The 17,547-nt window shown below is 40.8% G+C and overlaps 1 protein-coding gene across 4 annotated transcripts in view; it reads left to right on the forward strand.

Annotated features, from left to right (window-relative positions):
- The window catches only part of LOC139278581 (kinesin-like protein KIF21A), a 187,283-nt gene that overhangs the window by 120,140 nt on the left and 49,596 nt on the right, over nt 1–17,547 (forward strand). For 3 of the 4 annotated variants that reach the window (XM_070897506.1, XM_070897508.1, XM_070897509.1), the window contains 2 exons: nt 8,992–9,012; nt 13,823–13,880. In XM_070897506.1, the coding sequence (XP_070753607.1) occupies nt 8,992–9,012; nt 13,823–13,880 (79 nt within the window). The remainder of the gene's footprint in view (nt 1–8,991; nt 9,013–13,822; nt 13,881–17,547) is intronic. The other variant, XM_070897507.1, reaches the window with a different exon arrangement.

The raw sequence follows: 17,547 nt of genomic DNA on the forward strand, positions 1-17,547 counted from the left end.
ATAGTGGAATCATGTTATCTGAGCCATATTGACTGAAAAATTCCAGATTAATTCCTGGCCACTGCAGTTTGTTGTTCTCAATCAGGGCAACAGGACAGGATTGGTGACAGTACCTCTTGGTTATGTTTGGGGAAAATTGGCCCAAGTTCCTGGTCTTGATCACTGTACAGCCAAAGTGTTTCTGGAGGTGCCAGATCAGACCTGGGCTTAAATGTAATTCTGCAAAAGCTGATTTTAGCATGTTCTAACATTTCTTAAGCTGCGTTAACCTTCTGGAGGTTGACTGGCCAATTAGAAACTTTACTGATACACTAGTCATCTATGCAAATGTTCACGGCTGTGTAACCGAGCACTGAAATAGCTTCCAAGCAGCGACCAAATTCTAGTTATATCTGTCCACTCTACCTTTATTTGCGGTCATTGGAAATAAAAGAAAATTACAATGTGGATGTGCATTAAGCAGCACTATTTATGCAGCATTGCCAACCCAACTGCCTCATAAATCTGGAGACAAACTCTTTTTTTAAAAATTCATGAGATTTGAGTTACTAACCCAACCCCTCGCTGACCTTTTCTCCTGGACAGGAAGCTTATTCCGCGACCTTTGCTCCCGAACAGAAGGCGCATTCGTCCACCACTAACCTATTACTGACACAAGAACATAAGAAATAGGAATAGGTGGATCGATGGCCCCGCTGTCACGTCACTTGTCGGCCAGCCTCGCTCTGCTTTTGACCATTAGTCTTTTCCAGAACATAACTTCCTCCAGCCCAACAACCCTCCCGAGATCTCTGCACTCCTCCAATTCGGGTCTCTTGCGCATTCCCGATTTTATTCAATCCACCTAAACTCGAATTCCTCCTCCTCCTCCTCCCTACCTCCCTGACTGAGCTTTTGGTCAACTAACTTAATATCTCCTTATGTGGCTTGGTGTCAAATTTTGTTTGATCGCTTTTGTAAAGCGCCTTGGGACATTTTACTACTTTAAAAATGATACATAAATGCAAATTGTTGCTGCTGTTATCGACTTCTGCTCAATGATTTCCTAAGCTGGGTGGCAGTGTGAGCTGTGAGGAGGACGCTAAGAGGCTGCAGGGTGACTTGGACAGGTAAGGTGAGTGGGCAAATGCATGACAGATGCAGTATAATGTAGATAAATGTGAGGTTATCCATGTTGGTGGCAAAAGCAGGAAGGTAGAATATTATCTGAATGGTGACAGATTAGGAAAAGGGGAGGTACAACGAGACCTGGGTGTCATGGTACATCAGTCATTGAAAGTTGGCATGCAGGTACAGCAGGTGGTGAAGGCAAATGGCATGTTGGCCTTCATAGTGAGAGGCTTTGAGTATAGGAGCAGGGAGGTCTTACTGAGTTGTATAGGGCCTTGGTGAGGCCACACCTTGAATATTGTGTAAAGTTTTGGTTTCCTAATCTGAGGCAGGACATTCTTGCTATCGAGGGAGTGCAGCGAAGGTTCACCAGACTGATTCCCGGGATAGCAGGACTGACATGAAGAAAGATTGGATCGACTAGGCTTATAGTCACTGGAATTTAGAAGAATGAGAGGGGATCTCTTAGAAACATAACATTCTGATGGGATTGGACAGGTTAGATGCAGGAAGAATGTTCCCGATGTTGGGGAAGTCCAGAACCAGGGGTCACAGTCTAAGGATAAGGGGTAAGCCATTTAGGACCGAGATGAGGAGAAATTTCTTCACTCAGAAATTGTGAACCTATGGAATTCTCTACCACAGAAAGTTGTTGAGGCCAGTTCGTTAGATATATTCAAAAGGAGTTAGATGTTGCCCTTACGGCTAAAGGAATCAAGGAGTACAGAGAGAAAGCAGGACTGGGGTACTGAAGTTGCATGGTCAGCCATGATAATATTGAATGGTGGTGCAGACTCGAAGGGTCAAATGGCTTGCTCATGCACCTATTTTCTATGTTTCCTTCTTTGAGATATTACCTGGAAGCCTGTGTTCAACACTATAATGTACAAGTAATTAAACCATAACAGACCAGGAAAGATTGAAATCAGGTGTTACATAGAAACATAGAAAATAGGTGCAGGAGTAGGCCATTCGGCCCTTCTAGCCTGCACCGCCATTCAATGAGTTCATGGCTGAACATTCAACTTCAGTACCCCATTCCTGCTTTCTCGCCATACCCCTTGATCCCCCTAGTAGTAAGGACCTCATCTAACTCCTTTTTGAATATATTTAGTGAATTGGCCTCAACAACTTTCTGTGGTAGAGAATTCCACAGGTTCACCACTCTCTGGGTGAAGAAGTTACTCCGCATCTCGGTCCTAAATGGCTTACCCCTTATCCTTAGACTGTGACCTCTGGTTCTGGACTTCCCCAACATTGGGAACATTCTTCCTGCATCTAACCTGTCTAACCCCGTCAGAATTTTAAATGTTTCTATGAGGTCCCCTCTCATTCTTCTGAACTCCAGTGAATACAAGCCCAGTTGATCCAGTCTTTCTTGATAGGTCAGTCCCGCCATCCCGGGAATCAGTCTGGTGAACCTTCGCTGCACTCCCTCAATAGCAAGAATGTCCTTCCTCAGGTTAGGAGACCAAAACTGTACACAATACTCCAGGTGTGGCCTCACCAATGCCCTGTACAACTGTAGCAACACCTCCCTGCCCCTGTACTCAAATCCCCTTGCTATGAAGGCCAACATGCCATTTGCTTTCTTAACCGCCTGCTGCACCTGCATGCCAACCTTCAATGACTGATGTACCATGACACCCAGGTCTCTTTGCACCTCCCCTTTTCCTAATCTGTCACCATTCAGATAATAGTCTGTCTCTCTGTTTTTACCACCAAAGTGGATAACCTCACATTTATCCACATTATACTTCATCTGCCATGCATTTGCCCACTCACCTAACCTATCCAAGTCGCTCTGCAGCCTCACAGCATCCTCCTCGCAGCTCACACTGCCACCCAACTTAGTGTCATCTGCAAATTTGGAGATACTACATTTAATCCCCTCATCTAAATCATTAATGTACAGTGTAAACAGCTGGGGCCCCAGCACAGAACCTTGCGGTACCCCACTAGTCACTGCCTGCCATTCTGAAAAGTACCCATTTACTCCTACTCTTTGCTTCCTGTCTGACAACCAGTTCTCAATCCATGTCAGTACACTACCCCCAATCCCATGTGCTCTAACTTTGCACATCAATCTCGTGTGGGACCTTGTCGAACGCCTTCTGAAAGTCCAAATATACCACATCAACTGGTTCTCCCTTATCCACTCTACTGGAAACATCCTCAAAAAATTCCAGAAGATTTGTCAAGCATGATTTCCCTTTCACAAATCCATGCTGACTTGGACCTATCATGTCACCTCTTTCCAAATGCACTGCTATGACATCCTTAATAATTGATTCCATCATTTTACCCACTACCGATGTCAGGCTGACCGGTCTATAATTCCCTGTTTTCTCTCTTCCCTCCTTTTTTAAAAAGTGGGGTTACATTGGCTACCCTCCACTCCATAGGAACTGATCCAGAGTCAATGGAATGTTGGAAAATGACTGTCAATGCATCCACTATTTCCAAGGCCACCTCCTTAAGTACTCTGGGATGCAGTCCATCAGGCCCTGGGGATTTATCGGCCTTCAATCCCATCAATTTCCCCAACACAATTTCCCGGCTAATAAGGATTTCCCTCAGTTCCTCCTCCTTACTAGACCCCCCGACCCCTTTTATAACCGGAAGGTTGTTCGTGTCCTCCTTCGTGAATACCGAACCAAAGTACTTGTTCAATTGGTCCGCCATTTCTTTGTTCCCCGTTATGACTTCCCCTGATTCTGACTGCAGGGGACCTACGTTTGTCTTTACTAACCTTTTTCTCTTTACATATCTATAGAAACTTTTGCAATCCGTCTTAATGTTCCCTGCAAGCTTCTTCTCTTACTCCATTTTCCCTGCCCTAATCAAACCCTTTGTCCTCCTCTGCTGAGTTCTAAATTTCTCCCAGTCCCCAGGTTCGCTGCTATTTCTGGCCAATTTGTATGCCACTTCCTTGGCTTTAATACTATCCCTGATTTCCCTTGATAGCCACGGTTGAGCCACCTTCCCTTTTTTATTTTTATGCCAGACAGGAATGTACAATTGTTGTAGTTCATCCATGCGGTCTCTAAATGTCTGCCATTGCCCATCCACAGTCAACCCCTTGAGTATCATTCGCCAATCAATCCCAGCCAATTCACGCCTCATACCTTCAAAGTTAGCCTTCTTTAAGTTCTGGACCATGGTCTCTGAATTAACTGTTTTAACTGTGTTAAAATGGCTCTTCATTTATTGGAACATTGTGCTACCACCCAAAGCAAACAAAATATAAACCCTTATAGCAGCAATGGCTACAATGCAACTGCATATGTAGCATTTTGCACAGTTGCATTAGCAAGTTCGACGCATTCTTTAGTTAAACTTCACTCTTAAGTTTCAGCATCTTGAATGGGCTACTTACCTAGCAGTGATAGCTAAAATCTGCAAAGGCCTCGCACAATGCCACATTTATCTGGGAATGGCCGGACACTGAAGCCATCAGCCAATACTGACTTGCTAGAAGGCAGATGCTTGTCAGCTTTGAAAGGGCATCAAGAAGACTGCTGTTAATGACCAAACTAATAGGCCAATAGGCTGGTATCTTAAGTTTAAGGCAAATATGGTAGCCAACAGAAGATGTATTCTAGTTACTATGCGCAATGACGCTGTAAATGCCATCATAAAGATTTCCTCTAGTGAGCATTTTGGCAAAATTGCAAATGCAAAACAACTTGTTTGTGAATGATGTGTTTTTTTTTCCTCACTGCGGGGAGAGCTGGTGGGGGCGGTGTTAAAGTTTCTTAGCTGGTCTTCTGTGGGATCCTGAGATGCGAGAGGACGCGTCACTATGTAACTCTTGGCTACAATAAATCGAACGTGAAAATGTAGCAAAAGCAAAAAAAAAAGGCAGAAGAAAACCTCCGACAGGAGCTATGCTGAAGCACATGATCGCAAACGTCAGCAACACTGTTTGCTTACAATACAAGAAACTTCTTTCAACAACTTTTTTGTCTGAGAATTTTTGATTGTTTTTCTCTCTGTCACGAAGTTGTTGTGAAACGAACTGATCTGATGAACCTGGTTCTGAGGTGGGATCTGTGTTTCTCTCCCTCTTGAGTGAACAGTCCTTAATATAGGATGTGGATGCATTGTTTGTAATTTACCAAAATTCCCTGGATTCTGGGAAGGTCCCAGCAGATTGGAAAACTGCATGGATTTATGAAGGGGAAGCCATATTTGACAAATTTGCTGGAGTTCTTTGAAGATGTAACGAACAAGGTGGATAAAGGGGAACCAGTGGATGTGGTGTATTTGGACTTCCAGAAGGCATTTGACAAAGTGCCACATAAAAGGTTACTGCACAAGATAAAAGTTCATGGGGTTGGGGATAATATATTAGAATAGATAGAAGATTGGCTCACGAACAAAGAACAGAGAGTCGGGATAAATGGTTCATTCTCTGGTTGTTAACCAGTAACTAATGGGGTGCTGCTGGGACCCCAACTATTTACAATCTATATTAATGACTTGGAAGAAGGGACTGAGTGTAACGTAGCCAAGTTTGCTGATGATGCAAAGATGGGAGGAAAAGCAATGTGTGAGGAGGACACAAAAAATCTGCGAAAGGACACAGACAGGCTAAGTGAGTGGGCAAAAATTTGGCAGATGGAGTATAATGTTGGAAAGTGTGAGGTCATGCACTTTGGCAGAAAAAAAATCAAAGAGCAAGTTATTATTTAAATGGAGAAAGATTGCAAAGTGCCACAGTACAGCGGGACCTGGGGGTACTTGTGCAGATACAGCAAGTGATTAGGAAGGCCAATGGAATCTTGGCCTTTATTGCAAAAGGGATGGAGTATTAAAGCATGGAAGTCTTGCTACAGCCATATAAGGTATTGGTGAGGCCATACGTGGAATACTGCGTGCAGTTTTGGTTTCCATATTTACGAAAGGATATACTTGCTTTGGAGGCAGTTCAGAGAAGGTTCACTAGGTTGATTCTGGGGATGAGGGGGTTGACTTATGAGGAAAGGTTGAGTAGGTTGGGCCTCTACTCATTGGAATTCAGAAGAATGAGAGGTGATCTTATCGAAACGTATAAGATTATGAGGGGGCTTGACAAGGTGGATGCAGAGAGGATGTTTCCACTGATGGGGGAGATTAGAACTAGAGGGCATGATCTTAGAATAAGGGGCTGCCCATTTAAAACAGAGATAAGGAATTTCATCTCTGAGGGTTGTAAATCTGTGGAATTCGCTGCCTCAGAGCTGTGGAAGCTGGGACATTGAATAAATTTAAGACAGAAATAGACAGTTTCTTAAACGATAAGGGGAGCAGCTGGGGAAGTGGAGCTGAGTCCATGATCAGATCAGCCATGATCTTATTGAATGGCGGAGCAGGCTTGAGGGGCTGTATGGCCTACTACTGTTCCTATTTCTTATGTTCTGAAAGCTGGTGCTGTTTTTTTTTTAAAAAGATTTCACAAGCTCCACTGCCAGCAACAGTTGTATCAAACCTGTGACACACTTTTCTTATTCCTTGAAAATTTTATGTCAATCAGCGTGTTTTTTTTCACATGCGTAAATTGCTGTTTTATTTTTTGCACCTGCGCAGGTCGCATATTTTTTAGTATACATGCAAATCAGCATATTACCCCCCCCCCCCCCCCCCCAAAAAATCCCAAGATTTAGGTGTTCCATCATGTGCAAGGCTTTATTTTACTCCGAAATCACTGTCTCTCATGATGGATTCGCAAGAATTGGCTATACTGTTTATGTGCAATATGTCAAATACCTGTACCTTTTTTTAATTCCAGTGACTTAGGTGAGTAATTGAATGCAGCATAAGTCGCCAGCAAACTGGGTTTAGTCAATATTTATCAAGAACCAACCAGTGACGAGGGTCGTGTTGTAACTTGCTTAAACCCTCAATGGTGAACTCATCCACAGCTGTTCAATTATACTAATATATAAACAGAAACTGCTGGAAATATTCAGGTTGTGTAGCATCTGTGGAGAGAGAAACAGTTAATGTTTTAGGCTGGTGACCTTTTGTCAGAACTGGAAAATGGTACAGATGTAACAGGTTTTAATCATGTACAGAGGCAGGAAAGGAAAGAACAAATGGAAAGATCTGTGATATGGTGGAAGACAGGAATAATTACCAACACCTACTGACCGAAAAAAGGAGAGCAGTGGTTATGATCTGAAATTGTTACACTGTATGTTGAAGGTTGTAAAGTGCCTAATCGAAAGATGAGATGCTGTTCCTCGACCTTCTGTTGCGCTTCATTGGAACTGTGTAGGAGGACAGAGGGGTCGGAGTGGGAGTGGCTTAAAATGGCAAGCGACCGGAAGCTCAGGGTCACGCTTACGGACTGAATGGAAATGTTCCATAAAGCGGTCTCCCCAATATAGAGGACACTGCATTGTGAGCATAGTATACTAAATTGAAAGAAGTACACGTGAATCATTTTCATCTGGAACGAGTGCTTGCATTTTTTTTGGACAGCACATGCTGGTAAGGATTCTGCTGTTCTTTTAATCACTCCGGCCTTCCATCCTATCAGACCTTCGCTTTTATTCTTTCCTCCCTTCCCCCACCCTTTCTCTGCCTCTGTGCTTGCTTAAAACCTGTTACATCTGCAACATTTTCCAGTTCTGATGTAAGATCACCAGCCTGACATTGGATCGGAATTTGCGGTGGGTTATAAAGGCAAATTAACAGCATTTGCTGTTATTATCCCTTTGAAACTGACCGAAGTGTCAGGATATAGCATCTAAACATGGCAATATCGCTGTTAAATACCCCAGTAAATGTTAGGTCTTGTTGGATAGGTGTAACTTGGGTTTTAACAGCATATTGACTGCTAAACAAATATTATGACCCAGAAAAACTTAGTTTAATTTTGACGAGTATCACATTTTTCCATTATGACAAATTACAATTTGAGAAACTTAAACAAACTTTAAAAATAATATATATTTTTGATATTTCAGATTCTGCCTTATCCCCATGTGGGAGCTCAAATCTTTGTTTTGCTCTATTATTTGGAAAAAAATTTAAAGTCTAAATAAAAGCAGCTTTTTATTTCCTGGTTCCCTGTCTGAGAAATCTGCTATGTGATTGGCTCCTTAGCTTGTTGATATCACAGAAGCATCGCACAAGGGAATTTCCACTCTAGAGCACTGAAATAACTTGAACGTCAATAAAGGTAAACTTCTTGCCACAGAGATTCCGAGATATCTATGGGCAGCTTTCTCTGAGGCCAGCAGCAAATGCCTTTGCTTCACCGCTGACCACAAATTCCAGCTCAGTATCTGTTTTTCTGTCCACAGATACTGCTGAGTAGTTACAGCATTTTCTGTTTATATTTCAGATTTCCAGCATCTGCAGAATTTTGCCTTTCATTTGTCCTAATGTTTGTTTTCTTCAGACAGTACAACTTTGACCTAGTGGATCAGTCTCTCCTATAATATGCAACATAAATTGTAACATTGCATTTGCAAAGCAGAAACATTGTTGGTAGTAGGTAGGTATGTAGGATTGTACTTCGACATAACATTATTCCGTAATTTTGAATTTCCTGAGATGATGCACTGGGACAAAAATCCCCAAATGTTTGAACATGAAGACTCCTTTTATAGAAGTAAAATGATTAATAATCTACCTCTTGAGGTGTGTGACATATATGGGGTGTTTATAATTTCAAATGGTTATTTTTGGGCACTATTGATATTTTCAGCAATAGCGTGTATGTGTGTAATACGCTATAAATGTATTTTTGGATATATTTCCGTTTAATATCAGCACTGGTTTATTTTTGCTGTTGACACTGTGGGACAGTTTTTTAAAATATAGTGGATTCCTTTTGATTGGTTTGTTGCTTTTTCTTTTGTTTCCCGGTTGCTATTATTTACACAGAACTAGATAGCATACCTATGGGTAAGTTAATTGCGCCTACTGTTATGTGTAACTGCATGGTTTACTAAACATGCTTGTATGCTAACCTTGCTGCATCGTTCATTACATCTGTAAATGTTTAAAGTCTGCATGTAGCATTTTATGGGATCTGAATACAGATCATCATTTTCCAGACTCACCACCACCACCTTTTACATCATGTGAACCATTGAACCCTTGTTATACATGTGCTCCAGAAGTTAACTACTGACCGATGTGGCAAAATGTTGGCTCCATTTGCACCTTAAATGTTGAATATTTCTGTATGAAAACACTACAGCCCTGGATTCTTTCTGTCTGTTCATTACTACTTTAACTCATTTAAATAATTGTGATCTAAATTATGGCTATTGTAAATGTACAGTTGATGTAAATGCATAATGTTGGAGATACTTCATACCAGTTAAAACAAAAGTAATGGGCGTATATAAATACAAGTTAACAATTGTGCTCACCACCATTTATTTAAAATAAGATTAATAATGTCCATAAAAGTCTCTCAGGTGATGGATTCCTCTCGAACGATTTTCAAAACTAAATAGCATCTGTAGCTATTGTGCATTGAGACAATCCGTGAAAGACTGTTCAGTCCTACACGAGATTACAAACATAGTTTTGAGCACTGCCAGTGTTCGAAAAAGTCTCCAAACTCAGATAATATTTATAATTCATTTTAATTGTCAGCACAGTGAATAAATAGCAGTCAGTGATCTATAGTATATTGGTATAATCTGTTAGCATATTTAATGTCAGATTTTAAGGCTGATAACTATTGTAAGTTGCTTATATGTAAAATGTATCGTAGGCTTAAACCAAGCAAATCCCTATTCAAAAGAAATTCCTATATACTGTGGTTTCTAACTGATGCACTACGATGTTCAGATCATCATGGTTTGTGGTCCACGAAGGAAACCATATAAAATATACTTTTTCTTATGCTAATCTGAACACATTTTGTGTGAATGTTGTAAGAATATACAGGAAATACCTGTGCACTCTGAGCAATAATATAAATGATCTTGCATCCTAAGATATGATATGGCTTTGCAATTTGAGATGATCTATAGATCTTTAAGCTTGGAGAAATGTCTAGTATTTACAATGTTTTTAAGGTCAATTAAAAATTGCGGTGAATGCAATCTAAAATTAAAAATACAATCCTCATCCCTACAGTGGGATATTTGTTAAAATTAATTTATTTGCTGTAAATTTGGCAGTTCTTAACTTTTGTTCAATCTCCACATACATTCAGCAGTTTCCTCAATCTTATAATAATGTGCTAACTAGAATCTAATTTTACCAAATGTTATCTGCAAAAAGGATTGGTTTTATGCAGATTTGTAGTTTGTGCTAAATCCTGCACAGATTTATTGTGAGCATTCTTGACCACTTTGATTTGGTGTACCAAAGACTGCCAACAGATGTCAGTGTCTGTTTTCAAGATTTATGTCAAGTGCCCCAAGTCCTTCCTGTTGACACACGTCATGATGCCTGCTTTTAGTGCCTTCCATACCATATAAGCCTTCCTGATCTATCAACCATTATTAGGACATGCACTTCTTGAGTTTGTGCTAGTTTTTTCCCATTGTTGGGAGAAGTTCCTTTGTTCTGTAGCAGAGCAGAAAAATAGTCTTGCTCTGTTTTCTTCTTGGTCAATTATTTCTCTCTCTTTGTGAATTCTTTTAAATACCTAAGGGCATTCTTCAACATTCCTGCATTGTCTTTTTAGTGATGCTCATTGGAGTTTGTTTCCTGCGCCATTTTCTTGGTACGACTCAATGTCTGGATATAAAAATTCCACAAACACATATGCCCATCAAGATGCTTACATTGTCCTTGAATACTGCATAATTTCTTAAAATGTATGGCCCATTCAGAACTTTTCAAGAGGTCAAGAAGTACTCGAAGACAATTCTTAAATAAAAGTTAAGAACCATCCACATGATGTAAATGAGACCTTAAGATCCAGGTGTATTCAAAACTTGACGAAAACAGCTGCAGGAAGCATTCATACATTTAAATTCAGGGTACATGACATTAAGTTCCAGAGCTTTACGGCCCTCCAAGATCTGTTTGTGTTATCTTTATTGACCCAGGGGTTGAGGGGAAACTTGGAACTTTCACAACCTCATTCCGGTTCGTGTTGACAAATATCTTCATATATAGCCTCCATTTCAGCTAACATTGGAATGTGAGGAGGCTCTTGGGTGGGGATAGGGGAGTGGAGGTTTTGTTTTACTCCTCCGTTAGGAGGAGTGCGATGGATCTGCCTTCCAGTGGGACTAGTATTCAATTGTCAGATAGGCTTGGACTTCAGTTGAGAGTTGCTGAGAAGAAATTAAATGCTCATCACAAAAGAAACAGATTCTTGGAGACAAGTTGGAGAAGATCTTGGCTAATTTGATGGCCTGTCTTCAGAAGGAATTGATACAAGGTTTTCTTCTTGGCTGGGGAATCCTATTATCACCCAAAATATCCTGTTTCTTGATTTAATTTAATCATTTAGGATGCAATATTTCAACTATGCACTTGTTGCAGTACTTGCTCTGGTGTATCGCCTGGTTCATGAATGGTTCACGCAACAACCACTGCAACTTGCACTCGTCCTTGTCAGGAAACATACAATACTAATGGTATCCCAGGGCTAAAATAGATGTCCAGAAGTTCATGTCCTTTTAATCTAATACTGTCTTTTTGGGACATAACTCCCTTGCAAGCTCATGTTTGATGCACAAGATCTTGTCTTGTATCTCACTTGGAAAAAAATGTAGACTTGGCTGAGCCCTCCATGCAAAGGCCTCAGTGAGTGACCTACCCTCGTGGTTTAGCATACATGTAAGTACATTTTTGTTTGTAGAGTTTTGGCTTATTTTCACAAACAGTTGAAAAGGAGCCAGCAGCTATTTTGTTTAGAAGCAAAGTCTTAAGTAAAACCATCAAGGAACAACATATTGCTAAATGGAAGTGTATATTTTTGTTTGCACTTTAACTGTTCTGTTTGTGCTGTAACCGCTATGGGCTCTGTGACTATTTTGACTGGACCTAATCTGCACAGCAACCACGAGTGATTTTCACAAGTTTGTGTAGGGAGTATTTGTATGTCGGACCATATTTTTTCTTCTGCTCTAAATAAACTGGCTTTAAAATTGTTGCTCAGTTATCATTCATTGGATCTTGAACAGGTCTGATACAATTCATTTGTATGTGGAGAATGAACAAAAGAAGGAACAGTAGATCACGTGCATTCAGCATGGTGGTCTTTGGTATTTATTTTCCGTACGCAAAGCATGCTGTAACTTGGAACAATGAGGAGCTTTCTCATGTTTGTGTATTTGCCTCAAAATATCAGCTGGTCTCTTTTTAAAAAAAAAACTGAGGTGCGAATCCAGAACAAGGCTTTAAATACACTGTCGACAGGGAGAGATCACAATCTCTGTGACTCTGCCTGTAGAAATCATGTTTAGATGGCAGATTTGTCTTGTTATGGAGGATTGCCTATGTTCAAAGATTGAAGGTGGCCAAAAGCAAAGGTAGATTGTCTATTGTATTTGCCAGCATCAAATGATTCCCCAATTTTTGCATTCCTGAACTGTTATTGTTCTAAGCTAATTCATTTTTAAAATTGAGTTTGATTTTAGTTGAAACATCAAAGTTACTCTTCTAACCAAATGTAGCCATTGTGAATCCAATTTAAACTAATTCAACAGTGGGCCTTTCTTACTGCGGATAATACATTTTAAGCAAAAATCATGACAACCGTGGCTATATCCAGTATCAGATTGAATACAGAGTGGAAGCTGAAGCCGACAAGCTAGTTTAAGACTAAAAAAAAAGCACTTGAGTCAGTCAGCATCTGTGGAGAGCACGGACAACCCAACATTGCAGGTATAACACTTCATCAAAACTGAGCAATGAGCTACTTTGCCCGGCAGGCTGTTGCTGTCACTTCATTTCTGCTTTTCATGTCACTTGTCTCATGGAAAATTTGTGATTTAAGGAAACATTACCCTAATTATGTAGAAATATATAATTGGTTCTGCAGGATTTTAGTGGAGTCAAGGTAGAGTACTCCTTTAAATATATCTAGCAATGTATTTTCATTGATGAACTCTTTGAAGACTGTAATAGTTTATGCCAGCTAAATCTCAAATTTAAAAATAAATCTAAAATTGCACTTTTGGAACAGAATCCATTGTGATCTGAAGGAATATATAAACTTTCCAGGCCATCATCCTAGGAGAGAAACTCTTTGTCCTTTGTAGGTTATAAAATGATTTGTGATATCAACCAATGTGATCCTTATTGGACTGTGATATTGCAGTTATTTAACGCAAGAATACTCTCAAAAGAATGTTTGCTCTGTGCAATTCACCCAGGATGAACTGGCCATGACCACAAATCAGAATTGTGCAGTGAACTAATAGATGGCATTTGCACATTATAAGTTGTTACTAAAATTCTCACATAACTTAAATCATAAATAAAGAAGTAATTACAGTGCAGTAATCTCATCTTTGTACTTGGAGTTCAGATGGCTATTTTGAGGTGTTTAAATTTTGATCTTGTGGCTTGATATTCTCTGAGTCTTTAGATTACTGTTGTGTAATCTCTTCCAGGTATCTCTAATCTTCTGCACAACTGTTAGCAAATGTAAGGTGATAGCAGCTAGCACAAATAGATAAATATAATCCTAGTCTTTGAAGTTTGTAAGCATTTAAAATCTCTCGGAACCCTTCATACAATTTTAATGCAGATTAAAAGGATAACATTTGTGTTTTGTAATAACTTGTAGAAAATGGAGATGAAAGCAGTGAAGAAGAAAATGTAACTAGTCCTGGATCGGAAGGCAGGTAAGATGATGTACTAAGTAGTGCCAGAGTGCATTGCTATTTTATTTGTATCAATCTTGTAAGCTTCTTTTAGAAGTTGTGTACTATGGTCCGTTACTTACGTGATGTATTCAATAGAACAAAGAAATTACTAGCAAGTGAGTTCAAGAATCTGCCACAATTTTTAACCTGCTATTACCAACATTGATTCAATTTAAAAATGTCGTTTTGAAGAAACTCGTGTGTTTAGGAGAAACAGAATTGCTTTTTGCGGTGAACAATTAGAGGATATCTTAGGAGCTCTTGAACTATTATAGTCCGTGTCCAAACCTGAGTGTCCAAACCTGATGTCTATTTACAACTTCAGATAACCCAATCCCATTGTCAGCCAATGTTGACAAATATATACCTACCAGCAGGGGTATTGTTGACTTGGAAGTGTTTTATAGAAAATAGGTGCAGGAGTAGGCCATTCGGCCCTTCGAGCCTGCACCACCATTCAATATGATCATGGCTGATCATGCAACTTCCGTATCCCATTCCTGCTTTCTCTCCATAATCCCTTGATCCCTTTAGCCGTAAGGGCCACATCTAACTCCCTTTTGAATATATCTAACGAACTTGCCTCAACAACTTTCTGTGGTAGAGAATTCCGCAGGGTCGCAATTCTCTGAGTGAAGAAGTTTCTCCTCATCTCTGTCCTAAATGGCTTACCCCTTATCCTTAGACTGTGATCCCTGGTTTTGGACTTCCCCAACATAGGGAACATTCTTCCTGCATCCAATCTGTCCAATCCCATCAGAATTTTATGTTTCTATGAGATCCCCTCTCATTCATCTAAATTCCAGTGAATATAAGCCTAGTCGATCCAGTCTTTCTTCATATGTCAGTCCTGCCATTCCTGGAATCAGTCTGATGAACCTTCGCTGCAATCCCTCAATAGCAAGAATGTCCTTCCTCAGATTAGGAGAAAAAAAACTGTGCACTATATTCAAGATGTGGCCTCACCAAGGCCCTCCCTGCAGTAAGACCTCCCTGCTCCTATACTCAAATCCTCTCGCTATGAAGGCCAACATGCCATTTGCCGCCTTCACCTCCTGCTGTACCTGCATGCCAACTTTCCATGACTGATGTACCATGACACCTAGGTCTTATTGCACTTCCCCTTTTCCTAATCTGTCACCATTCAGATAATATTCTGCCTTCCTATTTTTGCCACCAAAGTGGATAACCTCACACTTATCTACATTATACTGCATCTGCCATGCATTTGCCCACTCACCTTACCTGTCCAAGTCACCTGCAGCCTCTTAGCATCCTCCTCACAGCTCACACTGCCACCTAGCTTAGTGTCATCTGCAAAGTTGCCGATATTACATTCAATTCCTGCATCTAAATCATGAATATATTTTGTAAATAGCTGGGGTCCCAGCACTGAACCTTGCTGTACTCCACTAGTCACTGCCTGCCATTCTGAAAAGGACCCATTTATTCCTACTCTGCTTCCTGTCTGCCAACCAGTTCTCTATCCACGTCAGAACATTACCTCCAATACCATGTGCTTTAATTTTGCACACTAATCTCTTGTGTGGGACCTTTTGAAAGTCCAAATACACCACATCCACTGATTCTCCCTTGTCCACTCTACTCGTTACATCCTCAGAAAATTCTAGAAGATTTGTCAAGCATGATTCCCTTTCATAAATCCATACTGACTTGTCCACTGCTTTCCAAATGCGCTGCTATTACATCTTTAATAATTGATTCCAACATTTTCCCCACTATGTCAGGCTAACTGGTCTATAATTCCCTGTTTTCTCTCTTTTTAAAAAGTGGTGTTACATTAGCTACCCTCCAATCCATCGGAACTGATCCATAGTCTATAGAATGTTGGGAAATGACCACCAATGCATCCACTATTTCCAAGGCCACCTCCTTAAGTACTCTGGGATGCAGACCATCAGGCCCTGGGGATTTATCGGCCTTCAATCCCATCAATTTCCCAACACAATTTCCCGACTAATAAGGATTTCCCTCAGTTCCTCCTCCTTACTAGACCCTCTGACCCTTCTTATATCCGGAATGTTGTTAGTGTCCTCCTTATCGAATACCGAACCAAAGTACTTGTTCAATTGGTCCGCCATTTCTTTGTTCCCCGTTATGACTTCCCCTGATTCTGACTGCAGGGGACCTACATTTGTCTTTACTAACCTTTTTCTCTTTACATATCTATGGAAACTTTTGCAATCCGTCTTAATGTTCCCTGCAAGCTTCTTCTCGTACTCCATTTTCCCTGCCCTAATCAAACCCTTTGTCCTCCTCTGCTGAGTTCTAAATTTCTCCCAGTCTCCGGGTTTGCTGCTATTTCTGGCAAATTTGTATGCCACTTCCTTGGCTTTAATACTATCCCTGATTTCCCTTGATGGCCACGGTTGACCCACCTTCGCTTTTTTATTTTTATGCCAGACAGGAATGTACAATTGTTGTAGTTCATCCATGCGGTCTCTAAATGTCTGCCATTGCCCATCCACAGTCAACCCCTCAAGTATCATTCGCCAATCAATCCTAGCCAATTCACGCCTCATACCTTCAAAGTTACCCTTCTTTAAGTTCTGGACCATGGTCTCTGAATTAACTGTTTCATTCTCCATCCTAATGAAGAATTCCACCATATTATGGTCACTTCCCCAAGGGGCCTCGCACAACGAGATTGCTAATTAATCCTCTCTCATTACACAACACCCAGTCTAAGATGGCCTCTCCCCTAGTTGGTTCCTCGACATATTGGTCTAGAAAACCATCCCTTATGCACACCAGGAAATCCTCCTCCACCGTATTGCTTCCAGTTTAGTTAGCCCAATCTATGTGCATATTAAAGTCACCCATTATAACTGCTGCACCCTTATTGCATGCACCCATAATTGCTTGTTTGATGCCCACCCCAACATCACTACTACTGTTTGGAGGTCTGTACACAACTCCCACTAACGTTTTTTGCTCTTTGGTGTTCTGGAGCTCTACCCATATAGATTCCACATCATTCAAGCTAATGTCATTCCTAACTATTGTATTAATCTCCTCTTTAACCAGCAATGCTACCCCACCTCCTTTTCCTTTTATTCTATCCTTCCTGAATGTTGAATACCCCTGAATGTTGAGTTCCCAGCCCTGATCAACCTGGAGCCACGTCTCCGTAATCCCAATCACATCATATTTGTTAACATCTATTTGCACAGTTAATTCATCCACCTTATTACGGATACTCCTTGCATTAAGACACAAAGCCTTCAGGCTTGTTATTTTAACACCCTTTGTCCTTTTAGAATTTTGTTGTACAGTGGCCCTTTTTGTTCTTGCGTTTCTCTGCCCTCCACTTTTTCTCATCTCATCGTAAAGCGATGTGATCAGGGCCCAGGGGCAGCACAGGCCAGCCCACACTGCGATATGTGTGCGTACTACATCTGTGCAGTAGAGCTGGTCTCCAGTCGTCTTGGTTAATCCTTGCCACTGGACCAAGACCTAGCTCTGTCAAGCCCGTGTGGTGGCTGGTGTGCAATGGTCACCACTTTTTTTTTTTAAACTACGCACAGGCATCTTCCACCCTTCAATATGTAGTTCGGGACTGGAATATCAGGTTCTTCATTGAAACACCTGTGAACTCATCCTTTTTCGGTGTGGAAGCAAGTCA

This window comes from Pristiophorus japonicus, chromosome 13 (genome assembly GCF_044704955.1).
Source record: "Pristiophorus japonicus isolate sPriJap1 chromosome 13, sPriJap1.hap1, whole genome shotgun sequence".
Classification (NCBI taxonomy): Eukaryota; Metazoa; Chordata; class Chondrichthyes; family Pristiophoridae; genus Pristiophorus; species Pristiophorus japonicus.